Here is a 27,466-nt window from a genome sequence, read left to right as displayed (position 1 = left end):
TTCGACTCCTTTGTTATGGCAAGTCTAATTAGGTTCGGGAGGGAAAATGTACTTAACAAGTCACATAATAAGTTGTATGGACTCAACAATTATCTGTAAGGTCCCTCAGTCGAGCAGTAAATTTCAAACAAAGATTCAACCACAAAGACCAGGGAGGTTTTCCAATGCCTCGCAAAGAAGGGCACCTAATGGTAGATAGATCAACATAAAAAAGCAGACATTGAATATCCTTTTGAGCATGGTGAAGTTACGAATTACACTTTGGATGATGTATCAATACACCCAGTCACTACAAAGATACAGGCATCCTTCCTAACTCAGTTGCCAGAGAGGAATGAAACCACTCAGGGATTTCACCATGAGGCCAATGGTGACTTTAAAACAGTTACAGTGTTTAATGGCTGTGATATTAGAAAACTGAAGATGGATCAACGACATTGTAGTTACTCCACAATTCTAACCTAACTGACAGAGTGAAAAGAAGGAAGCCTGTACAGAATAAAAATATTCCAAAACATGCATCCTGTATGCAACAAGGCACTCAATTAATACTGCAAATCACTGTCCGTCCTGAATACAAAGTGTTATGTTTGGGGCAAATCTAATACATCACATTACTAAGTACCACTCTCCTTATTTTCAAGCACAGTGGTGGCTGCATCACGTTATGGGTATGCTTGTATCATTAAGGACTGGGGAGTATTTCAGAATAAAAATAAATGGAATTGAGCACAGGCAAAATTCTAGAGAAAAACCTGGTTCAGTCTGCTTTCCACCAGACACTGGGAGATGAATTCACCTTTCAGCAGGACAATAACCTAAAACACAAGGCCAAATCTACACTGGAGTTGATTACCAAGAAGACAGGGAATGTTCCCAAGTGTTGGAGTTACAGTTTTGACTTAAATCTACTCAAAAATCTATGGCAAGACCTGAAAATGGTTGTCTAGCAATGATCAACAACCAATTTGACAGATCTTGAAGAATTTTTTAAATAATAATGGACAAAGTTGTGCAATCCAGGTGTGGAAACCTCTTAAAGACTTACCCAGTAAGACTCACAGCTGTAATCGCTGCCAAAGGTGATTCTACAAAGTTTTGACTCAGGGGTGTGAATACTTATGTAAATGAGCTATTTCTGCATTTAAATTTCCCCAATTTTTTTTTCACTTTGTCATTATGGGGTATTATGTGTAGATGGGTGAGAACAAACATAGATATTTAATCAATTTTAAATAACAACAAAATATGGCCCTAGCCCTCACCCTCCGATCCAACAGGTCCCAGATGTGCTCAATGGGATTGAGATACGGGCTCTTCGCTGGCCATGGCAGAACACTGACATTCCTTGCAGGAAATCATGCACAGAAGGAGCAGTATGGCTGGGGGCATTGTTATGCTGGAGGGTCATGTCAGGATGAGCCTGCAGGAAGGGTACCACATGAGGGAGGAGGATCCCTGTAACGCACAGCGTTGAGATTGCCTGCAATGACAACAAGCTCAGTCCGATGATGCTGTGACACACTGCCCCAGACCATGACGGACCCTCCACCTCCAAATCAATCCCGCTCCAGAGTACAGGCCTTGGTGTAACGCTCATTCCTTCGACGATAAACGCGAATCCGACCATCACCCCTGGTGAGACAAAACCACGACTCGTCAGTGAAGAGCACTTTTTGCCAGTCCTGTCTGGTCCAGCGATGGTAGGTTTGAACCTATAGGCGACGTTGTTGCCGGTGATGTCTGGTGAGGACCTGCCTTACAACAGGCCTACAAGCCCTCAGTCCAGCCTCTCAGCCTATTGCGGACAGTCTGAGCACTGATGGAGGGATTGTGCGTTCCTGATGTAACTCGGGCAGTTGTTGTTGCCATCCTGTACCTGTCCCGCAGGTGTGATGTTCGGATGCACCGATCCTGTGCAGGTGTTGTTACACATGGTCTGCCACTGCGAAGACAATCAGCTGTCCGTCCTGTCTCCCTGTAGCGCTGTCTTAGGCGTCTCACAGTACGGACATTGCAATTTATTGCCCTGGCCACATCTGCAGTCCTCATGCCTCCTTGCAGCATGCCTAAGGCACGTTCACACAGATGAGCAGGGACCCTGGGCATCTTTCTGTTGGTGTTTTTCAGAGTCAGTAGAGTCAGCCTCTTTAGTGTCCTAAGTTTTTATAACTGTGACCTTAATTGCCTACCGTCTGGAAGCTGTTAGTGTCTTAACGACTGTTCCACAGGTGCATGTTCATTAATTGTTTATGGTTCATTGAACAAGAATGGGAAACAGTGTTGTGAAACCCTTTACAATGAAGATCTGTGAAGTTATTTGGATTTTTACGAATTATCTTCGAAAGACAGGGTCCTGAAAAAGGGACGTTTCTTTTTTTGCTGAGTTTATAATATTCAGACTGGCTGACACAGGCTCATCAGTAGGAGAGACAGACACACTGCTATTATCTGCTGAGAGATTTCCCCTGATTGCAGCTCATCTAGAACACACAGTATTGATTTCCTATTAACACTACTCTCATATCCATGGAAAGAGGCTGCTAGGCCTGATGATAAGGTGGTGAAAGGTAGTGGTTAAGGAGGCGGACCGGAGTTATTAACTTCTTATTTTGCCTGTATTCATTACATTATCTTGTTTTTGGACAGTAATTGCTTCAATCTTGTATATGTAATAAGCTTTGACAAAGATTTTATTGTACATTTTGTATTTCTGAATTTACATTTGAAATGATTTGAATATACATATATCATCCAGTGGATGGAAGCAACAAGAAAAAAACTGAACCGAGGGGGCCTATGGAGCTGTCTGTAACGACCTGGGTGTCGGGGGGTGTGAAATCAGACGCAGGAACAGCAGAGCTTCAATACGGTGATTTTTAATTCCCAACCGGCAAACCAAAATGTCCAACACGGACTTACTGGGTGTCATAAACACCTGTCTACAAACACGGGAGACAAACCCAGTATACAATACAATAAACCACTCCCGAAATCCACAGCTACAGACGAACAATCCCGCACAAAGAAGCCTACGGGCTGGCTGACTAATAAAGCCACACTAATTAACAACTTAACTGAACACAGGTGATACAAATAAACACATAAGGAGGGGGAGGAAAAAGAGTCAGTGGCAGCTAATAGGCCGGTGACGACGACCGCCGAGCGCCACCTGAACGGGAAGGAGAGCCTGCCTCGGTTGAAGTTGTGACAGTACCCCCCCCCCCTCTGACGCGCGGCTCCCGCAGCGCGCCGACACCGGCCTCGAGGTCGACCCGGAGGACGAGGCGCAGGGCGATCCGGATGGAGGCGATGGAAATCCCCTAACATAGATGGATCCAAAATGTCCTCCACCGGTACCCAGCACCTCTCCTCCGGACCGTACCCCTCCCAGTCCACGAGGTACTGCAGGCCCCTCACCCGGCGTCTCGAGTCCAGAATGGCCCGTATTGTGTACGCCGGGGACCCCTCGATGTCCAGAGGGGGGGGGGGGGACCTCCGGCACCTCACCGTCCTGCAGGGGACCAGCTACCACCGGCCTGAGGAGAGACACATGAAACGAGGGGTTAATACGATAATAGGAAGGGAGTTTTAATCGATAACACACCTCGTTTATTCTCCTCAGGACTTTGAAGGGCCCTACACACTGCGGCCTCAGCTTCCGGCAGGGCAAGCGGAGGGGTAGGTTTCGGGTCGAGAGCCAGACCCTTTCCCCCGGTACAAACACGGGGGCCTCACTGCGGTGGCGGTCAGCGCTCCTCTTCTGCCTAGTAGTAGCTTGTTGGAGGGACTCCTGGACGGCCCTCCAGGTCTATTTGGAGCGCTGTACCCACTCCTCCACCGCAGGAGCCTCGGTCTGGCTCGGATGCCATGGTGCCAGGACCGGCTGGTACCCCAACACACACTGAAAGGGGGACACATTAGTAGAGGAGTGGCGTAGTGAGTTCTGGGCCATCTCGGCCCAGGGAATGTATCTCGCCCACTCCCCTGGCCGGTCCTGGCAATACGACCGCAGAAACCTACCCACCTCCTGGTTCACTCTCTCCACCTGCCCATTACTCTCGGGGTGAAAACCGGACGTCAAGCTGACCGTGACCCCCAGACGCTCCATGAACGCCCTCCATACCCGGGACGTGAACTGGGGGCCCCGATCAGAAACGATGTCCTCCGGCACCCCGTAGTGCCGGAAGACGTGAGTAAATAAGGCCTCCGCAGTCTGTAGGGCAGTAGGGATACCGGGCAACGGGAGGAGACGGCAGGACTTAGAAAACCGATCCACAATTACCAGAACCGTAGTGTTTCCCTGAGAGGGGGGGAGATCGGTCAGGAAGTCCACGGACAGATGAGACCATGGCCGTTGTGGAACGGGGAGGGGTTGCAACTTCCCTCTAGGAAGGTGCCTAGGAGCCTTACTCTGAGCGCATACCGAACAGGAGGAGACATAAACCCTAACGTCCCGAGCTAAGGTAGGCCACCAATACCTCCCCCGAAGGCTCCCCACTGTCCTCGTCACCCCAGGGTGACCCGAGGAGGGTAGGACATGAGCCCACCGAATCAGTCGGTCCCGAACACCAAGCGGTACGTACTTACGGCCCGCCGGACACTGAGGAGGCGCGGGTTCCGCCCGTAGCGCCCGCTCGATGTCCGAGTCCACCTCCCATACCACTGGCGCTATCAGCCTCGAGGCGGGGATGATGGGAGTGGGTTCGGTGGTCCTATCCTCCGTGTCGTAAAGGCGGGACAGTGCGTCAGCCTTTACGTTTTGGGAGCCGGGTCTATAGGACAACGTGAACCGAAACCGGGTGAAAAACATGGCCCACCTTGCCTGACGCGGGTTCAGTCTCCGAGCTGCCCGAATATACTCCAGATTCTGGTGGTCGGTCCAGATGAGAAAGGGGTGCTTAGCCCCCTCAAGCCAGTGTCTCCACACCTTCAGAGCCCTGACCACCGCTAACAACTCCCTATCCCCCACATCATAGTTACGCTCCGCTGCACTGAGCTTACTAGAGAAGAAAGCGCAGGGGCGGAGTTTTGGTGGCGTACCCGAGCGCTGTGATAGCACGGCACCCACCCCAGCCTCGGACGCGTCCACCTCCACTATGAATGCCAAAGAGGGATCCGGATGCGCCAACACGGGAGCATCCGTGAACAGAGCCTTCAACCTGTTGAAAGCTCCGTCCGCCGCCGCTGACCACCGCAACCGCACCGGGCCCCCCCTTAGCAGTGAGGTAATGGGAGCCGCTACCTGGCCAAAACCCCGGATAAATCTCCGGTAGTAGTTGGCAAAACCCAAAAACCGCTGCACCTCCTTCACCGTGGTTGGAGTCGGCCAATTACGCACGGCCTTTATGCGGTCACTCTCCACCACCACCCCCGAGGTGGAAATGCGATAACCCAGGAAGGAGACGGCTTGTTTGGAGAACACACACTTCTCAGCCTTGACGTATAGGTCATGCTCCAGCAGTCTGCCAAGCACTTTGCGCACCAGAGATACATGCGCGGCGTGAGTAGTTGAGTAGATCAGAATGTCATCGATATACACAACTACCCCCTGCACGTGCAGGTCCCTGAGAATGTCGTCTACAAAGGATTGGAAAACGGCTGGAGCATTCTTTAACCCATACGGCATGACGCAGTACTCATAGTGGCCCGATGTGGTACTAAATGCGGTTTTCCACTCGTCTCCTTTCCGAATACGCACCAGACTGTACGCGCTCCTGAGGTCCAGTTTTGTAAAGAACTGCGCTCCATGAAATGATTCCACCGCCGAAGCGATGAGAGGTAGTGGGTAACTAAACCCCACTGTGATGGCATTTAGACCTCTATAATCAATACACGGACGCAAACCTCCCTCCTTTTTCTTCACAAAAAAGAAACTCGAGGAGACGGGTGAGATGGAGGGCCGAATGTACCCCTGTCCCAGAGACTCCGCGACATATGTCTCCATAGCCAACGTCTCCTCTTGGGACAAAGGGTACACGTGACTCTTGGGAAGCGCAGCGTTAACCTGGAGATCTATCGCACAATCCCTACCCGGTCGATGTGGTGGTAATTTCGTCGCTTTCTTTTTACAGAAAGCGATTGCCAAATCGGCATACTCGGGGGGAATGCGCACCGTGGAACCCTGGTCTGGACTCTCCACCGACGTGGCACCAATGGAAACTCCCAGGCACCTTCCAGAACACTCCTCTGACCACCCCTGGAGAACCCCCTGTCTCCACGAAATATTGGGATTGTGCCGGGCCAACCAGGGAATACCCAGCACCACTGGAAACGCAGGCGAATCAATAATGTATAAACTGATACGTTCCCTATGATTCCCCTGCGTCACCATGTCCAGGGGAACTGTGGCCTCCCTGACCACCCCTGACCCTAATGGCCGGCTATCTAGGGAGTGAACGGGAAAGGGAGAATCTATCGGCACAAGCGGAACGCCCAACTTACGGGCGAGTCCGCGATCCATAAAGTTCCCAGCTGCACCTGAATCGACTAGTGCCCTATGCTGGGAAGAGGGAAAAAAATAAAGGAAAAAAATTGAGACAAACATGTGACCAACAGGGGGTTCTGAGTGAGTTTGGTGCTGACTCACCTGGGGTGATCGAGAAGCGTTCCGCCTGACATCTCGACTCCCAGACAGACCCCCCCAGCACCGGTCGACCGTGTGTCCTCTCCGACCACAGTTGGTGCAGGGGAGGCCTCCTCCTCCGGTACCCCTAGGCGCGGCCCCTCCCAACTCCATCGGGATGGAAGCCGGGGCGCTGGGTGGTGGAACGCACAGGACCCTCTCCGAACGCCCGCGGGCAGCCAGCAGATTATCCAGTCGGATGGACATGTCAATAAGCTCATCTAGAGAAAGCGCGATGTCCCGACACGCTAGCTCCCTGCGGACGTCCTCCCGGAGACTACACCGGTAGTGGGCAATAAGGGCCCTGTCGTTCCACCCTGATCCCGCGGCCAAGGTCCGGAACTCCAGCGCGAAATCCTGTGCGCTCCTCTTCTCCTGCCTGAGATGAAATAGTCTCTCACCCGCCGCTCGGCCGTCTGTGGGGTGGTCAAACACGGCACGAAAACGACGGGTAAACTCCGGGTAGTGCTCCTTCGCGGAGTCCGGGCCATTCCAGACTGCGTTGGCCCACTCCAGAGCACGACCCGTTAGGCAGGAGACGAGGACACTCACCCTCTCCGCTCCCGAGGGAGTGGGGCGAACAGTGGCCAGGTATAGCTCCAGTTGGAGTAAAAACCCCTGACAACCTGCCGCTGTTCCATCATAATCCCTCGGGAGCGTAAGACGGAGCGCGCTGGAGCCGGGGGATGGAGAGTCCTGAGGGGGGGGAGCCGAAGGTGGAGAGAGGAGCCCACTCCTCTCCCATCGCTCCATTCTCTCCATCATTTGGTCCATGGCTGATGCGATCCGATGGAGGACGGTGGTGTGGTGGAGAACCCGTTCCTCCATCGATGGGAGAGGGTTGGCTGCTGCTCCTGCTGACTCCATTAGATCGGTGCGGGATTCTGTAACGACCTGGGTGTCGGGGGGTGTGAAATCAGACGCAGGAACAGCAGAGCTTCAATACGGTGATTTTTAATTCCCAACCGGCAAACCAAAATGTCCAACACGGACTTACTGGGTGTCATAAACACCTGTCTACAAACACGGGAGACAAACCCAGTATACAATACAATAAACCACTCCCAAAATCCACAGCTACAGATGAACAATCCCGCACAAAGAAGCCTACGGGCTGGCTGACTAATAAAGCCACACTAATTAACAACTTAACTGAACACAGGTGATACAAATAAACACATAAGGAGGGGGAGGAAAAAGAGTCAGTGGCAGCTAATAGGCCGGTGACGACGACCGCCGAGCGCCACCCGAACGGGAAGGAGAGCCTGCCTCGGTTGAAGTCGTGACACTGTCAGTGTCAACCACGGCTGTTGAAACCCTTTTCTTCCACCAGCTACCGCAATCACAGGGGGGAAAGATGAAAGGTTGTGATGCAAACGTATTGATATAAGTGGCCCACAATAGACGTTTTACCCCGCGGACAAGAACACACTGAAATCAACTTTCATTACACTTCCCACCGCACTGATTTGCTTTGACACGAGCATCCAGTCCCATGAATAACCACGACATGTTAATTCATGTTTACTCCAGCGATGGGGATTCTGAACTACACGTCTTCAGAATGAGAGCTGCTCAAGTCTCAGCAGGGTGCCACGTATGGGCATTTGGAGACAGCAACAGAAACTGGCGGAACATTTTATAGTTGATTATGCACTGAATGCGGTTGTCATTAATTATCATATTCTCCTGAGTTGTGTACATTGGGGATAGGGTTTGGGATCAAATGGAATCCTGTGGTTAACAGGGCCTCCATTAGAGAACCCAAACTAATTACCAGAAATAATTAAGAACATTTTTATATAGAAAAAAACAAATCTCTTCCTCCAATTGATCAAGCTAGCTGCAGTATAGGTCATAACGTGCTACTATCATAACTCCAAAGACATGAATCAACTCTTGTTTTCTCTAGACAGTGTTTGGCCGTGACGCACACAGGCTTCTCTCTAGAGACCTCATCAGCCAAGGGAAAGACACGACGCCACCTGGCTGGTGTTCTATGTATCCGTGTGCCTGAGCTACCCTGTTCCCCTGTCTCACAGTCAGTGCTTCACTAAAGCCTGTCTGAGAATAGCAATTAAAGGACGAGGGAGGCCTTTTCTCTTTCTGTCGTTTAAATTGGAAACCTGAGCCTTCACGGCCATCACTGCGTTATATCCGGCACAACAGGTGCAGTTTGGTGGTACTCTCCTGTCACCGGCTCTGAGTCCCAGCAAGTGATAATAACAGGATGGAGCTGGGATCAGAGCCCTCCACTTGTTGGGTTGATTTGCATGCTGTGCAGAGATGGCGAGGCGGCGTGAATCACCGGGAGAGACAGTGAGAGGACACGGTGGGAGGACATGAGCGTGACTCTTAATGCAGCTGTTCATCAAGCCCATCGACTCACAAAGATTTACAGCTCACCTCCCGGCAGCTCACTTATCCACTAATGTCCGCAGCAACAGCTGTGCCGGGAAAATGTCTCAGCATCCCGAAAACACCACAAGCATGCAGAAAAACTCACACTGGCACTACTAGGATACAAAAGATTCCAATGTATCCACACACTACTTACTGGGCTTAGCTAACAATGACTAGTAGATGGATAGCAATTATTCACTAAAGGAAAACTATTTCTTAATGCAACTTTACCATGACGCATAACACCAACAAGCCATTCATTGACGAGGCAGCCAGGTCAGTGGGCTGTGTTAGCCCTGACTTACCCCTGCGCTAGCCCAGCAGACAGCTGATGTCAGACAGCCGCTATTGTAGAGGAGCTGTGTTTTCTATGAATGAGCTGCCAGACTCCCACTCCTCTAAAGCGATGAGTCATCCATTGGCCCTGTGTCTTACAGTATGTCAGTGGGCTCAGCTGACGGTCCGCTGTTAGGTATAATGGAATGGGTTTATATTTAGCGTACCCACACATGCCAGGGCGCGTGTGCACACACACACACACACACACACACACACACACACACACACACACACACACACACACACACACACACACACACACACACACACACACACACACACACACACACACACACACACACACACACACACACCAGAGGAGCTGGTGGAAGGAGCTATAGGAGGACAGGCTCATCATAATGGCTGGAATGCAATCAATAGAATGGTACCAAACACTTCAAACACATGTTTGACTACGTTCCATTGATTCCATTCCAGCCATTATAATGAGCCCGTCCTCCTATAGCTCCTCCCACCAGCCTTTCCTGCTACAAATAAATTCATGTCTACGAAAGTAGAAACAATAATGCAACAATGCCAGCAATGCAACAAGACAAAGTTCACTACATCCTCTGAGGTTTTAGGGCTCTGCCTTAATGAATGAGCTTAACCAAAAAACGCTCCACTCAGAATCTCTGGAACAGAATGTACTGCGCATCTGTTTATTTTGCCACTCAAGTACCCCTCATTTGTGCACTTAAACTGAGACTCACAGAGAGCTAAGTACTGTGTTAAAGCAGTTAGAGATGTCGCATAAAGTTCACAGGGCATATCCATCATAGACTGGGTACACACACGAGATCACCCCCATCCTTATGCACATTATAAAGCCTCACTGTCTGCTTGATTGAATGATAGCAGTACATTATTTCACCCATCTGCAATACAAAGCCAGCTAACACGCCACTTGAATGTCCTCTGAAAGGCCTACGATGAGGTGGGGAAGTGGTCCTAATGGTATGCATGCTGGAGTAGTGACACCGGCTCTTTAAATGGCCAGAGGGATCAGGGCCTGTAAACTCAGTGGAGACTAGGGAGGCGTGGAGATGAATGTCCCTGTCGGAGGGGATAAATCTTCTTCATACCGCTGGCTGGTAGCAGGTCCCACCTCAATTTGGAGCTGGGTAGAGATAAGCCCTCATGACACTGTCTCCCGGGCAGACTAATTTATCCACAGGCTAGAGAGAAGCAGCTCTGATATCTTCCCTCTGGCGCACGCTGTTTGTGTCACTGCAGTATCTCTGTCTGTGTGTGTATAATGTACAATAAACCTTACATCCACATAACAACCCAACCCCATATATCTACCTCACGTCTCCTGATTAGTCACAATAATCTAGAGAATACAATTAGCCAGATGAGATTGTTACGTCAGTGCCTCCCCGTGGTTCTCCTAATAGCAACTAGTGGGCTCAAATCAAGCCTATATTGAGGATTCCATTCACAGAAAAATTCAAATCAACCTAATGACTACTTCAAACACAGGTTATTTGATTTGGGTTCAACTCGAGAAAATGTGTCTCTCCAAATCCACTGTAAAGAGTGACTCCATAATGGATTCAGCCCACTGTTCAGTGGTTGTTGGGTCTCCATAGAGATGAAAAGACAGACTTATAAATGCCAATTGATAGAGGGCATAGCTCAGACACCTGCTGTGATCACAAGATGTTTGAAGTTTCTGTCCTTTACCTGCGTTTCAATCTCTGTCCATTCTAAATCGGTGAGGCTACTTACTCGTATAATTACTATAGGCTCGCGGATGTGTCCTTTAGTCTACAAGGGACAGTATGTACCACATTCCCCTTGAAATAACGGTTGAGTCACAGATGCAGTAACACATCGGCTGTGTGAGTGGCACAGCACATTATACTTTGGGACTGAAATGCGGTGGGTAGCCCTGACTTTCTCAGACGCCTTTCCTCACACAAACAGACAATAGTCTCTTCTACTGCGCTTAGTGGTTGTTATTCACACTTAGCTTGACAGAAACTTCGGTACAGATGGCAAAGTTCTGTGTTATTATAAGTTGTTTAACCAACTAAAAGTTGCGCTTTTGTAAACAAAAGGCTTCAGTGGATATTTAGCGCTAGCTCCTGAACCCCAGGAGCAGATTCTAAGTGTTATTTCTCTATCAGTAATTACTCACAGGCTATCTAATCATGACTCCATTTAACCAATTAAAGGCCACTTTCCACTACTGACAATGGTAATAATTTAAAGGCAGCATGCAAAACCTGCAACACACAGGCCCTTAATGAACCTACAGGTGGATGCCTACAGTACAGTGGCATACGGCGTCACCACAGCATATCCTTTCAACCACCCTCCAATCTTCTCTTTCTAAGTCTAATCATGGATCCACATCTACATCTAACAAACAGATTTCCTGCTCCAGATTTCCTCCACACACACACACACACACACACACACACACACACACACACACACACACACACACACACACACACACACACACACACACACACACACACACACACACACACATTCAGATCTAGCCTCTAATCACACAAACAGGGTCACGTTTCAAGAGTGCATGTGCATCCCAACACACTAACAGGAACATTTTAGGATTTGAAATGCTAATTGGCGCAGATTAGCTCTGGTTAGAGCTATATTGTTTTGAAGATGCTCTTGAACAAGCATGCAAACTTTTGATTGGGAACCATGTGTCATTCTGTGAGTTGATGTGAAATTGTTGAGCTAGTGTATAAGACAGTACATTTCATATTATCCGTAGTGGGCGAAGATAAATGACTATAGTGTACACATAATTAGCAGTTACAGCTTGTCAGTTGAACCCAATAACTATATGCATAATTCTTTAACCTAAACAAAGCACCTATAAATCATCATAAAACATAACAAAATTCAGCGACAATGGATTTTCATTCCATGAATTCAATGCTCACACACATCCCCACGTGGACTTGCTTGCTGACGCAGAGACTAACTCAAACTGAATCTAGTAAGTAGATCAACTGCCTCTGGACTGATCCTGTCTGAGATGTAGTCAATCCAGACGTTTCTACACTTCCATCAATATCAACTTCCAGCCCTTTCAGCGAGTGGGGAGGGAGGGGCCCTGATTGCAGAGTTGGCCTACCGCAGTCTCTATGGAAACCTGTTGGCATATACTGTAGCAATGCCTGGAAGGCTTAAATTTGTTCTTATGGTTACAAGCAGCTCTCGGCAATAGTGAGGCCAGCCTAAACGACAATCAAAACTGGACGGCAGAAATATTGTCCCCTATTGCATTCCCTATTATGACACAGCTTTCTTTTCAGTTCATTGATTTGTTGTTGCCAAGTGACAATTTCATTGTTTTTCCAGAATAGTTCAGAAGTTGAGGGGAGATTGCCAGTAGAAACAGGTAACTGTGAAGCACAGAGCTAAGGGTTCACAAGTGTAGAGGAAAACAGGAGGGGAGGAAACCTCTTATGGATGAGGTATGCACAGTACTCATTACATCAATGAATGCCAAGTTATGCATGCTATAGACGGTGTAAAGAAAAGATACATTCACACGTTCAACTGTAAACTGGTCACTTAGCGCCCTCTAGTGATTGTCCAGACTACTGTCTCCAGTAAGTACCAAACAGCCCCCATACGACACAACTCCAGCTAAATAACTTCTCAGTAGTGCAAGTACATCTGATAATATGTTTGTTGATACTCTTTAGCACTAAAATTGGTTGAGTAAATTATACCGCCTCATATAATGGATTGATATGTATTATCTCCAGGCTGCATCACATCCGGGCGTGATTGGGAGTCCCATAGGGTGGCACACGATTGTCCCAGCGTCGTCCGGGTTTGGCCAGGGTAGGCCGTCATTGTAAATAAGAATTTGTTCTTAACTGACCTGCCTAGTTAAATAAAGGTTAAATACAAAAATACAGTACATCATTGCCATTGAGTACCATAGATGCATCCATTATGTCTCCTGTTGATTGGTGGATGGCCCGAGATGCCTGACTGTAAACACCCATCAATGGAATGACATCTATCACTCAGAGGGGCAGTTAAGATAGTGGGATCCATAGAAATAGAATTATGGATTATGGGTACACTCAATATGGCCAGCAGTCCACCCAACAGCCACCCATTGACTTGAATGTGGGGAAACCCCTTATTGGAATTTTAACCCATAGTTAACTCCTTCTGGCCAAGACTCTGCAGGTCAATACAACTACCTTCCCCACCCTGAGCATGGCAGAGACTAAATTAGCTCTTTACAGTTCCATCTGTGCCACACCTGTCAGGCACGACCCATGTTTCAACCATCAGAAAAGGACCAAGACAAACAAATAAACATTCATGAGGTGTATGTTAATGTGTAAAAAAACAAACATCATGCAATGTAGTACATTATCCTTTGGCGAGATAGCTTGCATTTGACTGTTTCAGTAACCCTCACAGTAGAAAGAGAGGAATTTAACTAACCAACTACAAAGACTGCTTAGGTATAATAAACGACCAAAACTGCACCCAACATTCACACATTTTATTAGAATGATCAATCAAAACTGTATTAACAGCATTCAAACAATTAGCTTGATCTGTGAATACGATATCAGTAACCATATAACTCGAAGCATATTAAAATGTTTACATCAGACAACTACAGTCACCAAAGAAAATGACAGCCTGTGCAAAACCTGTAAATACATTATGTAGGCTGATCAGTTATAGACCTGCTTAGCTAACAGTATAGTGTAGAAACCCGCAAACAAACAAACAAACAAAACAAATAAACAAGCAGGCCTAAACCCAATCCTCAGGAAATATGATAAAGAGAAGCAGGTGGTTGTACCTAAAATGGTCCTAAGACAGCTAGGCTAATCTGATCATGTTGGGGTTGTTGCTGTGGGACTAACGTAACTTCTTCGCCCCACGGGTCGCCTTGGCCACCTTGGAGCCCCTCTGGTGGTCGCTGATGCCGTTCCGCAGCACGTTCACGTCGTACTTCTGCCTCTTCAGCTTCTCGGCCAGGTCAAACTTCTCAGCGTGCAGCTGGCGCAGCCACAGCCAGAGCTCGCGGGACTTCTCCACCAGCCTCTCCTGGTTGAGGTGGTCGATGTTGAGGGGCTTGCGGCGTTCCAACAGAGTCTTGGTCTTCTTCTCGCGCCCCGTCAGCTTCTTGCCCTTCTTCACGTCCCCCTTCTGTATGTAGCCGCCGAACGCCTTGTTGGAGAAGACGTTCTTCTTCCTGGCATCCTCCTCGGCACGGAGCTTGGCCTCCTCTTCCCGGCGGGTCCGCTCCTCAGCAAGACGGGCCTGGCGCTCAATATTCTGCTCGGCGCGCACACGCTGCTGCTCGGCACGGTCGGCACGGCGGCGCTCGATGCGGTTGCGGAGGGCCACCAGCTCCTCCTCCTCTTTCTGGCGGCTGGAGAAGTGCATCTCGATCAGGCTCTGCAGGTCATTGAAGTCCTTCTCCAGCCTCTTGCGGTGGAGGTCATCAAAGTCTAACTTCTCGCCGTCGGGTAGCTTGGGAGGAGCGATGTTGGTAATGTACTTGGTCCGTGGCTTGGTCTCCCCCTCGCTCCCCTCAATGTGTTCCCTCTCCTCCTCATCTACCTCATCCTCCTTATCTTCCTCATCCTCCTCCTGCTCTTCTTCAGCCTCCTCTTCCACCTCAGGTGCCTCCTCTACTTCTTCCTCCTCATCCTCCTCGTATTCCTCCACAATATCCTCTGTGTCAGACATGATGTTAAGCCTGCCTCTGAGACGGTCAAGAAGTCAAAGAAGAAAGACCAGCGGAGACACACACACAATACACACACAGAGACCAACTTGTGTCCCAACAATCAAGAGGGGAAGTGAAGTGAACTTTTGGGTGTGGTTGCTAGGGCTCTTTTAAAGCTTTACCCTGATCATGTGTCCAAACCCCACTGTCTAGCAGAAATGTTCAGACAGATGGAATGGAGTCTATTTTCTTCTTCAACAAGTCTGCCCCCTTCCCTGAACCCCGACCCCAGTCTCTCCCCATCATTCCTTTCTAAAGACAATCGGGAGTGCCCTATTTCAAACGCACAACAGATGCACTCAGGTGCCACTCAAACCTGTGCTCTCCTTCAAGCCCACAATCGACTGTATGCATCACGATCACAGCATGATTGTTGAAGGTCTCAATTGAAGTTCTTACTCATATACTCTGGGGTTATTTATACACTTGGTCATCAAGAGGGAGAAAATAGAGACAGAGTTTATGGTATGTACACCTGTAAAAAAAAAAGTCATAGTGGTCAAATAATCAAAGGGATGAAGTTTCCTAATTTCAGTTTAGAAGAATGAAGAGTAATAGTTTAATGGTCACTATATCAATAAATATATAATGAACGGTCTATATATATCAATAACTATATAATGAATGGTCTCTTATATTCCACATACAGAGTGATATATCAAGCACATATATGGGTCATGCACCAAAGATAGACCATTGATAGATAGACCAAAGGCTTGCTGCCAGTTAAAGTAGCACTTCATTGTTAGAATGTGAACACCAGACAACGTAACTGCGGTCTCTCGCTTATGCCATCACGTCATAACCACCTCATCTTGACTGAAGTACATTCATCTAGAGCATTGTTTTTCCACTGTGACTTACAGAGCTTACCGGTGAGCACATCCAAGAGCAAAGCATGTCATTACAATATATAAAGTACCCTTTGCAAGAACATCAAAGCCGTGTATAATCTTTTCAATAGTTGTCCTTCCTACAACTACTTTAAATATGTTCACTTTGCTAATTGACACCTCAAATTAGGATCTCTGTCTTTGTACATCAATTTGCCCTTAAAATACATTTTAATAAATAACAAAGAAACTATGAAGAAATGCTTGACCACTTTTCCATTTTCATGTTGCACTCTGAAAAAAAATAAAACCTCTTCCAGTTTGCCAGCCAAAGACTACCCTACCATAGTAAATCCTATTTGAGCACAAGCTTTCAACTGATCATCCTTGAGTGCTGACAAAAAACACCCGTCAAGGAAAGACGGGCCCTAAAAATACAACTTCCAACAAGAACAATTTCTGAACACTGCCTCGTCTCCACTTCGGAATGTAATTAAAACATTCTTGCAATGGAAGACTCCAGCTTTCAGGGTCGAGCGGATTGCTTTTTTAATGTTTACTTCTCGGGCACTGACGGCAACAATAGAATACATAGTGTTCAGCACTTAAATACCCAGCCCTTGAGTTAGGAGAGCAAAAGCACAAATGTGGTTTTAGTATGGGATAATTGACAGGGATAGACAGGTGCTGCGCGTTGTCCACGGGTGTCCCCTATGAACACAGAGAATTCCAATAAACTACTGTCCCGTGGAAGATTGATGAAGATTGATCCTCTTAGTGAATACGTAGCCTTTTCCTCACAAGGCGACAGCAAAATGGCAGAGCACAGGCCTTGGACTAAGGGCTAGGATTTGGGGACAGAGAATAGAAGGATTTTGAAAGTGTCCCTGCACTCCACAGCCTAAGACTCACCCCTGAAGATTGCCAGCCAGTACCCACAACTAAGATCACAGTATTATTAAGGCCAGTACGGAGCCTCATATTAAAATAGTAATAGCATCAGAACAAGCATCCTGTGCAACACAGATGTCAGGTTAAATGGGTTGAGAGAACATTTCAAACATTTATGGACTAAAGCTATTCCATTTCTAGGGGAACGCCCCCAGTCCTCCATACCTAACTATTTTCCAATTGACAAATTTCAGTGAACAAAAGAGGAACCCTCCATCCCAAAGAAAACAATTACTAAACTTCAACCCTGCTGATTGATCAATTATGAGTAGCAGGTGGTGGTCTGGTTTAAAATGAAGCCTTTTGGTCACTGATGGCAAGGGACAACTGTGTCTATCAATAGGAGCAAGGAGAAGCACAATTGACCAGGACTAGACTATAAATAGCCACACTACTGCCTCCCCTCTCTTTAGTATTTAACACTAGTGAAATGTGTATTTTAACTTACAGTATTGTTTAGTTGTGTTACAGTATTATTTCTGTTAAAATTAGGAGCTTACCGGTCTTTAAAACAGATTATTATCATCTCTTTTGTAAGGCATTCCAGAGTAGTTCTTTGTTAGCCTCTAATTAAATAATATTTTGAGATGAAAAAAGTGCTTTTTGAGCTTGTGTTTTAAATAGATCCCATTTAAGATAGTTGCATAGATCTGTCAGACCTAAGCCTGTAATGTTGCCACAGGCACATACAGAATATAGTATACTATACACACAGGTCAACCTAAAAAAAATCCTTTGCACTAGGAATGAAGGAAACGGTGCCCTCAAATGGTCAAACCATGTAGCTATTTTATACAAAAGTAACTGCTACATTCCAACACAATACTGTATGACATAATAGGTCTACACAAATACAGTGAAATTTAAACTTGCTTGATGAATTTTTATAATTCAAATGATTAATGCTGTATACTCTTACGCCTAATACAATCTCGTATGTCGAGGTACAGTTTTACCATTACGACTCTAACTAAACTGTGTCGGAACATTTTTACACAACAGTTAAGACCATAACAAAAACGTAGAAATCCCCATAGAAATCATCTTCACACTTGAGTACAGTAGTGTGCTGTGGACTTCTAAACCGTTTAGATGCTAGTTAGAACATGTAAACATAAAAAAGGCAAGAGCACAAAAACATGGCCCTGTTTTTAACATCGAGAAACGCCTCATGTTATCCAATCAACACAATCCTTATCAAACCGCGCCTTTCTGTTTCTCAACCTCAACGGACTCGCAAGCTGGAGAATCCTGCAGTTCTTTACGGCTTACCCTTCCTGGGTTTTGGATGGCCTCTCCACTACAAAAAAACAGTGCCATGGCTCTGCAAAGAACACATAGTGCTTTCAGAAAGTATTCATACCCCTTTACTTATTCCATTTCTTTTTGTGTTACAGCCTGAATTCAAAATTGATTAAATATACACTTCCGTTCAAAAGTTTTGTCCATTAAAATAACGTCAAATTGATCAGAAATACAGTATAGATATTGTTCATGTTGTAAATGACTATTGTAGCTGGAAACGGCTGATGTTTTATGGAATATCCACATAGGCGTACAGAGGGCCATTATCAGCAACCATCACTCCTGTGTTCCAATGGCACATTGGAATAACCAGCTCAAAGGGATATTCAATTTCTGCTTTTTTTATCTACATTTAATCCAGTTTAAATTCAGGCTGTAACAACAAAATGTGGAACAAGTCAAGAGAATACTTTCTGAAGGTACTGTACATATAATTTTAGACAAAGCAGCAGCATATAATGATATATACTTGTCAATAAAGGTGTGTGTACACAGTTTGTCCTGAGGTTGTACAATGTTACCTCTCTCTCAGGGGTCCTCTGGAAAATAACAGCCAGAGAGATACAGTTACAACGCAAAGGAAGAGGAGGAGGATGAGGAAGAAAACCCACAAGGTTACTGGTACAATGGAGCGCTGATCAACTGCAAATAGGAAAAACAGAACCTTCATTTTCCAACAATCTACCCTTTCTTAAAAATTATAAGTAACAATAAAGGAACATAACTTTGTGTTGAAAACAGAGCTGGAAATATATACTGAGTGTACAAAAAAATCAGGAACACCTACTCTTTCCATGACAGACTAACCAGGTGAAAGCTATGATCCCTTATTGATGTCACTTGTTAAATCCACTTAAATCAGTGTAGATGAAGGAAAGGAGACAGGTTAAAGATGGATTTTTAAGCCTTGAGACAATTGGGACATGGATTGTGTATGTCTGCCATTCAGAGGGTGAATGGGCAACACAAAATATGTAAGTGCCTTTAAAACGGCATACGGTAGTAGGTCCCAGGTGCACCAGTTTGAGTGTGTCAAGAAATGCAACGTTGCTGGGTTTTTCATGCTGAACAGTTTCCCATGTGCGCTAAGAATGGTCCACCACCCAAAGGACATCCAGCCCACTTGACATAACTGTGGGAAGCATTGGAGTCAACATGGGCCAGCATCCGCGTGGAACGCTTTCGACACCTTGTAGAGTCCATGCCCCGACGAATTGAGGCTGTTCTGAGGGCAAAAGGGGGTGCAACTCAATATTAGGGAGGTGTTCCTAATGTTTTGTACAGTCTGTGTACGTTCAAGTTCTGCAGAATGTATGCTTCAAATAAATGAATTAAATGTCAAGACGGCTAAGTTACATACGTCATTACCTTTATGCACATACAGGAAACCAGATGCTGCTCCGTATGGGTTGGACACCTCACAGCTGTACAGACCACTGAAGTCAGGGCCCACCTTCACTAACTCCAACAAGCCCCTGGTCTCACTGAGATTTGATCTATTCAGTCTAAGACAAATGTAGACACATAGCAAAACATAGATGTAGACACTGATCCTTAGAAAATGGGTTGGGGGAAATGAAATACTGTGAACAACTGACCTCGTCCATGTGAACTCTGTTGGAGGGGGGTTGGCGTCTACTAAACACTGAAACGCTGGTGCCTGGGGTGCGCTCTCATGAAGGATGATTTTGACCGAATTTGGAGGATCTATACAATAGGCAAAAAGTTGCACCACATTATTTATGTGCTGTTACTGTTGTGTCTAATATGGAGTAGAAACACTGTGGCTGTTGTCATTGAGAATACTCACAGTGTATATCTATCTCGTAGGGAACGACCTTCTGCTGGCTCAGAGTGGTGTGGTTCACCAGGCACTGAACCTCCTGTTGGTGCATGACCCTGGAGGGCTCTCCCTTCAGGTGGACCCTCACCGTGGCGGTGTCGTCTGGGTTCAGTGTAGTGTTGGTTGAGGTTGTCAGACTCAGTGGTTGTCTTGCACTGGCCGTGCTCCACCGTACATCTGCAGGGGGCTTGGCGTTAGCTGCTGTGCATGTGGCCAAGATGCTCTCCTGCCCCTCAGCAACCACGGGTGGAGTCTCCACAGCAACCGAAATCACAGGAGGAACTATTGGGAAAAAAACACAATAAACACATTGACTTAATATGAATGTATGTCTTTCTATACTTTAAAACCTAACCCTTGGATAGCTGGTAAAGGAACACCCTTAACAAAATTGTATCAAACGATTCATTCCATTGGGGAAATACATCATAAATAACCTCTTACTTTGGACATTGAGGTGGATCTCTGCCTTGTATGGCCCACTGGGGAACACAGTGAAGATGCAAGTGTAGACGCCCTCATCAGTCAGGGACACATCCCCCAGTCGGATAGAGCCCACCAGCGCAGTGGTGTTCCCAATGAAGCCCACCCTGTCCCCCTGCCCCTTGACATGTGATGGACCATGGCTAGGGGTGATGAGGAAGAAGTTGTGGTTGGCACGGTAACCCCTGGTACTCTTCTGCCACGAGATCTGGATGAGCTCCTCGTCTGTCTCTATGAGCTCACAGGTCAAGTCTGCGTGTTGTCCCTGGGTCACTGTTGGGCGGCCATTGTAAGAGATGACTCTGATACCTAAAGGAATATTAGCAGGATGCATTAGAGAGCAAATTCTCAGACTCTTCTTGATATTGTGGAGAACAAATGTTATGGCTTTGCTTTGCATCGCTCCTACACTCACCAACTCCAGTCTGAGTCAGCGTGAGAAAGAGGTCCACCAGAACCCAGAAATATGTTTGATTCTTCATTGGCATGCGATCTCGTGTTCGACAACTTCAAGTAAACCTTCTAATCTGGGGGGGGGACGGGGACACAGTTTAGACCTATGCATAAGCAAAATTAGAATGAAACGAGCCTAAGATGTAGACCAAGAGGAAAGATTACAACATCAGTGACCTAAACATGGGTCCAGGGGCGGAATGGGACAAGAAACCACACCTACACATTTTTCTCCCTTGAAGGCCCCGTTATTATCTAAATACTGAGAATGATAACATGCTGACTAACACTTCAATGTTAAACTGATTATGGCAATAGGCCGAGTTTATCATTAGTCATGTGAACACATTACTCTGATTATCTTAAATCAGCAAATCATAATCGAAGTAAGCACACGCCTAGATTTCTGAGCAATCGTTCTAATTAGTCGGACATGTAAACACCTTCAAATCGGAGTTCCAGCAGTGTATTGGATCGGCACGTGGCAGCACCAGCTAACCTCTTTTGCGCGAGTGAAGTCAGCTCTGAAAAACTTAAAGTATGCATCGTAGAAATTGTTTTCACATTCAAACGTTGTCCAAACTCAGAATGAAATAACCTTCCCAAAAAGAACATGGGGTGCTGTGATATAATCTTTATTTTGATTGCAGATGATTTTTAGCATTTATCAAAGTCCCACCAGGTAGCCTGATTTTAGACGTGTCCATGTAAACAGGATTATAAGGGAAATCGTTCTTCTTGCAAAGCATGTAAACATTTGAATCAAACTAATATATTAATCTGCACACAAAAACAAGTTCGCCAGGCCTATTGGGCTAAAAATGGGGTGGGTAGGTTGACTTCAGGTCTCCCCACAGGAAGCCCGGGGTAGGGGGAGCGGGGAATCTATCAAATAGCACACCTCTAACTTTGTACAGTACTAATGCAATTAGTAAAAATCAGTCACATTAGGAAATACTACCAAATAAACCATAATTTATTCATAGTAATGTGACTATATAGTTTCACAGACATATTGTTGCATTTTTTTCTGGTTTGTGCGAAATGGTTAACAATAATATAAAACCAGTCTGCACACCACCAAGGTGAACTGGTTTCAGACTCATATACTGTATTTCAATGCAAATTCAGGGGCACTTGTGAAATATTTTGGAGCACCCTCTGGCACTGGCCAGGATGAGGAGCCATCTACCTCCTCAGTCACACTGGCCAGGATGAGGAGCCATCTACCTCCTCAGTCACACTGGCCAGGATGAGGAGCCATCTACCTCCTCAGTCACACTGGCCAGGATGAGGAGCCAGCTACCTCCTCAGTCACACTGGCCAGGATGAGGAGCCATCTACCTCCTCAGCCACACAGGTGTCCTCGCAAATGTTGTCTGAGCCTGAGGATGAAGACCCATTTGCTTCCACTTCTCCCCAGCAGGATTCTTCAGGTGTGTTTGTGCACACGTGTGTATGGGTACACGCACATGTGTTTGTGTGCATCCCTGCATAACATAAACATAAATCATTTCCCTTTTGCAAAGTTTTAAGTTTCCATATTGTAGGTAACAATGATGATTTTATTATTACTGGGTATGTATGTGGGATGTTCCACCACTATAAATGCTGTGAATCACGTGTGTAAACAAATGCCCATGTGCTCTCCATCAGAAATGCCTGTAGAAGCATCCCCACCAGATACTGCTACTGAACCACTGTCTACAGACCCTGCTTACTGGTCTTCAGTTCTGACAGAATTCTAACAACTAGTTTGCAGAGGACCAAGTGAGGTACCATCTAACTTTGTTTTCCCAAGGAATGAGAGTGATGGAAAAAGTTGCCACCACCAGTATTTCAGGAAGACCTTGGTGAGTGGTGAAAAAAAATCCCTAGAAGTTGGTTGGTGTATTCTGAAAAAAACAACAGCCTCTTCTGCTGCAATCTCTTTTCTAAGAAGAAAATGTATTTAGCAAACTCAGGACTGACAGACTGGAAACATGCAAGTTCTTTGCTGACTTCACACGACAGCAGTCCAGAAGACCAAAATTGCATGAAAACATGGAAAGAACTGGCAATGAGGATTAAAAAAGGGGAAACAATTGATAAGCATGAGATGGAACTGATGGAGCCTGAGAGGATAAGATGGAGCCTGAGAGGATAAGATGGAGCCTGAGAGGATAAGATGGAGAGAGGTGTTGACACGTCTGACTGATATTGTGCAGTCTCTGGCAGTTAGAAATCTGGCACTAAGGGGACACACAGAAACACTGTACTCTCCATCTAATGGAAATCTCCTCAGAGGTTGAACTGAAGGCACAATTTGATCCAGTCATGAAAGAGCACCTTAACCGTGTCCAAAAATGGACCTCGAGTCACAACACCAGCTACCTTGGCCACCAAATACAGAATGAACTCATTGATTTGTTGAGCAGCAAGGTCATTTCAATAATGGTGAGTGACATCAAGCTGGCAAAATCCTTCTCTATCATTCTAGATTGCACCTCAGATGTCAGCCACACTGAACAGTTGTCAGTTGTGATTAGAATTGTGTCACTGAAGGAGGAGCCCCACATAAAGGAACATTTTATGGGGTTTTGAGGCAGAGGAGTCCAGGGCCAACATTTGGCATCCCTGATTCTCAAAAGATTAGAGGAGCTAAAAATTCCTTTTGAGGACTGCAGAGGACAGTCTAATGATAACGGGGCCAACATGAGGCAAAAACAAAGGTGTCCAAGCCAGACTCCTGGAAATGAATCCAAGAGCTCTATTTGTGCCATGTGGGGCTCACACATTGAACCTGGTTGTTTAGACTAGTGGAAATCTGTTCTTTGGTGTGATGATTCCAAATTTGAGATTTTTGGTTCCACCCACCGTGTCTTTGTGAGACGCAGAGTAGGTGAACGGATGATCTGGTTCCCACCGTGAAGCATGGAGGAGGTGTGATGGTGCTTTGCTGGTGACACTGTCAGTGATTTATTTAGAATTCAAGGCACACAGCATTCTGCAGTGATACGCCATCTCATCTGGTTTACGCTTAGTGGGACTATCATTTGTTTTTAGACAGGACAATGACCCAACACACCTCCAGGCTGTTTAAGGGCTATTTGGCCAAGGAGAGTGATGGAGTGCTGCTTCAGATGACCTGTCCTCCACAATCACCCGACCTCAACCCAATTGAGATGGTTTGGGATGAGTTGGACCGCAGAGTGAAGGAAAAGCAGCCAACAAGAGCTCAGCATATATGGGAACTCCTTCAAGACTGTTGAAAAAGCATTCCAGGTGATGCTGGTTGAGATAATGCCAAGTGTATGCAAAGCTGTCAAGGCAAATGGTGGCTACTTTGAAAAATATTTAAAAAAAATATTTGTTTAATTTTTGTTGGGTTACTACATGATTCCATATGTGTCATTTCATAGTTTTGATGTCTTCATTATTATTCTACAATATAGAAAATAGTCCACCCCAATTTTTTTTTTTTTTTTTTGAATGAGTAGGTGTGTTCAAACGTATTTATAGACCAATACAAAGTGTATTGGTCTATAAATAAATCTCTTTGCCAAAATTTGTAACGCTCCTCCTCTTCGTCTGATGAGGAATAGGAATCATCGGACCAACACGCAGCGTGGTAAGTGTTCATAGTAAATTTAATCAAATAAACTGAACACTGAATGACAAAAAAACAACAAAGAGAGTGAACGACACGAAACAGTCCTGTAAGGTGAAAAAAACACAACAGGAAACAACTACCCACAAACACAGGTGGGAACAGGCTACCTAAGTATGGTTCTCAATCAGAGACAACGATTGACAGCTGCCTCTGATTGGGAACCATACCAGGCCAAACACATAGAACAAAACATAGAATGCCCACCCCAACTCACGCCCTGAACAAACCAAAATAGAGACATAAAAAGGATCTAAGGTCAGGGCGTGACAGTACCCCCCCCCCCCCCCCCAAAGGTGCTGACTCCGGCCGCAAAACCTAAACCTATAGGGGAGGGTCTGGGTGGGCATCTATCCGCAGTGGCGGCTCTGGTGCGGGGCGTGGACCCCGCTCCACCTTAGTCTTGGCCCACTTAGGTGGCACCTCTGGAGCGGAGACCCTCGCAGCGGGCACCGGACAGGAGGGAGACTCTGGCTGCTCCGGACAGGAGGGAGACTCTGGCTGCTCCGGACAGGAGGGAGACTCTGGCTGCTCCGGACAGGAGGGAGACTCTGGCTGCTCCGGACAGGAGGGAGACTCTGGCTGCTCCGGACAGGAGGGAGACTCTGGCTGCTCCGGACAGGAGGGAGACTCTGGCTGCTCCGGACAGGAGGGAGACTCTGGCTGCTCCGGACAGGAGGGAGACTCTGGCTGCTCCGGACAGGAGGGAGACTCTGGCTGCTCCGGACTGATCCCGTGCCATGGATCATCACTGGAGGCTTTGTGCCATGGATTATCACTGGAGTGGACAGACACACAGGAGGCCTGGCTCTGGGAGCAGGCACAGGACCCACCAGGCTGGGGAGACATGCAGGAGGGTTAGGGCTTAGCACAGGCACAGGACTCACCAGGCTGGGAAGACATGCAGGAGGCCTTATCCTTGGCCGAGGCACCGGATGCACTGGGCCGTGGAGGCGCACTGGAGGTCTCGAGCAACGAGCCTGCACAACCCGTCCTGGCTCGATGCCCACTCTAGCCCGGCCGATGCGAGGAGCTGCGATGTAGCGCACCGGGCTATGCACATGTACTGGAGACACCATGCGCTCCACCGCATAACACGGTGCCTGACCAGTACGACGCTCCACCCGGTAAGCACGAGGAGTTGGCTCAGGTCTCCTACCTGACTCCGCCAATCTCCCCGTGTGCCCCCCCCCCCCGTGTGCCCCCCGTGTGCCCCCCCCCCCTGAGGAGAGGTGCCTCTCGTGCACCTCTCCTCAGGCTAACTCCTCGTAGCGTCGCCGCTCCGCTTTAGCTGCCTCCAGCTCCTCTTTAGGACGGCGATACTCTCCCGGCTGTGCCCAGGGTCCCTTGCCGTCCAAGATTTCCTCCCATGTCCCATGTTCCTCCCATTTTCGGCACAACACCGGCGGCCAAACTGTGCTGATCTCGGCAACATGGCCATCTAAAAATCCCCACCCCCACCTGAAATCCCCGATCAGGTTGTAGACGATTTAATGGCAATGTTAACTAGCTAACCTAATGCTACAAATTAAAATATCCTATATGCATGTTCCACTTTCTATACATTTCGAGTAAGTATCTCGAAATGTTTAGTTAGTATTGAAGTTTATTTTGGGGGGCTTGGAGATCAGCAAATCCATCTCCCCACTAGCCTATAACCTACTGTTCATTTGAATCATATCTTTATCATTAACGTTGCCTGTTTGTATCAGTTGCAAAATCATTGGAAACGTTGTATTTGTAGTCAACTTTGTTTTGAAGTTATCGGCGGTCACGGAGAGAGAGAAATCATGCAATTCTATTTTTAGGCCGAAAAAGCGTCGAAGGATGCACTTAACGTGACCGTTTTCTTCATGTGGTCTGTGCCAGGCGTTAGATTACGGGCGTTTTCAAGTGCACTTGGTTTTGGGAAACAGCTCGGAGATTTCACGATGCTCCTACAAAGGTTCTAAGGATAAACTTGATCCTTTTGGGAAACCCTTCTACGTTCCAAACACATAAAAGACACACCCTCTTCCCTCAAATTAACTTCTTATGATGAGTTGACACTTACAGAGCGAGGGAAGAATGAATGGAACGCCCTTGCACGGAAATGTGCCACAAGTTCGTCCCACGGTTGTTTTCAGTCATCATGGAACCACCTGGAGCTGTGGTGTGTGCTTTATATGCGCTAGTCATTTATGATTGCATTTCATATATTGGCTAGAAGACAACGCATGCTAGCCATCCGACAATGTCAGGTAAATCGAACATTACTATGTATAAGTGTGATGTCAGGGAAAGTTGTATGCACTAGATAAAAGTTTCCAAAAGCTAACAAAAACACTTATGATACGTGTTTGTGCCATAATGTGCATTACTAGCACAATTTCTAACTTACTTACATTCGTTTTTACTTACACTTGTACGATGACTTCTCCATATTGATGTGGATTTTAAGTTTTGAATGATTTAGCAGGTGTACAATCATCGCGAATTGAATGATGGGGCGTTTCAGCCCCCAGAGTGGACAGGGTTACGGTCCAAACACTTAAGACACACCCTATCCCCTCAGCCCTCAAATTACCACAATCATCGCGAAGTGTCCACTTAATTTGACGGCTGAGGGGATAGGGTGTGTCTTAAGTGTTTGGACCGTAACCCTGTCCACTCTGGGGGCTGAAACGCCCCATCATTAAATTCGCGACGATTGTACGTCCGCTAACAAGCTACGGGTGGCTGAAAACACAATCATCGCGAAGTGTTCACTCTTCAGCCACCTGTAGCTTGTTAGCGGACGTACAATCGTCGCGAATAGAATTATGGGGAGTTT

At 46.8% G+C, this 27,466-nt stretch overlaps 1 protein-coding gene and 1 pseudogene across 2 annotated transcripts; both read right to left on the bottom strand.

The window, feature by feature from the left end:
- Positions 1-13,878: 13,878 nt before the first annotated feature.
- LOC139533934 (troponin T, cardiac muscle isoforms pseudogene) lies at positions 13,879-15,234 on the bottom strand (annotated as a pseudogene).
- A 2,454-nt stretch (positions 15,235-17,688) lies between these two features.
- Positions 17,689-27,198, bottom strand: LOC139533940 (nectin-1-like). 2 transcript variants are annotated; one of them, XM_071332465.1, is made up of 8 exons: positions 27,055-27,191; positions 20,968-21,079; positions 20,514-20,861; positions 20,037-20,351; positions 19,825-19,933; positions 19,595-19,731; positions 18,748-18,868; positions 17,689-18,245 (listed from the first exon to the last, which is right to left on the bottom strand). In XM_071332465.1, exons 2-8 carry the CDS (start codon positions 21,038-21,040, stop codon positions 18,119-18,121), a joined length of 1,230 nt encoding a protein of 409 aa, XP_071188566.1. In that variant the 5' UTR covers positions 21,041-21,079; positions 27,055-27,191; the 3' UTR covers positions 17,689-18,118. The 2 variants fall into 2 exon arrangements, with proteins under 2 accessions (XP_071188566.1, XP_071188567.1); XM_071332466.1 differs by lacking the exon at positions 20,968-21,079 and having other exon boundaries at positions 27,055-27,198.
- Between the last annotated feature and the right edge of the window lie 268 nt (positions 27,199-27,466).

Source organism: Salvelinus alpinus, chromosome 11, assembly GCF_045679555.1.
Source record: "Salvelinus alpinus chromosome 11, SLU_Salpinus.1, whole genome shotgun sequence".
NCBI classification, from domain to species: Eukaryota; Metazoa; Chordata; class Actinopteri; order Salmoniformes; family Salmonidae; genus Salvelinus; species Salvelinus alpinus.
The sequence above is the reverse complement of the archived record's forward strand: the minus strand, read 5'-3'. Positions and strand labels throughout refer to the sequence as shown.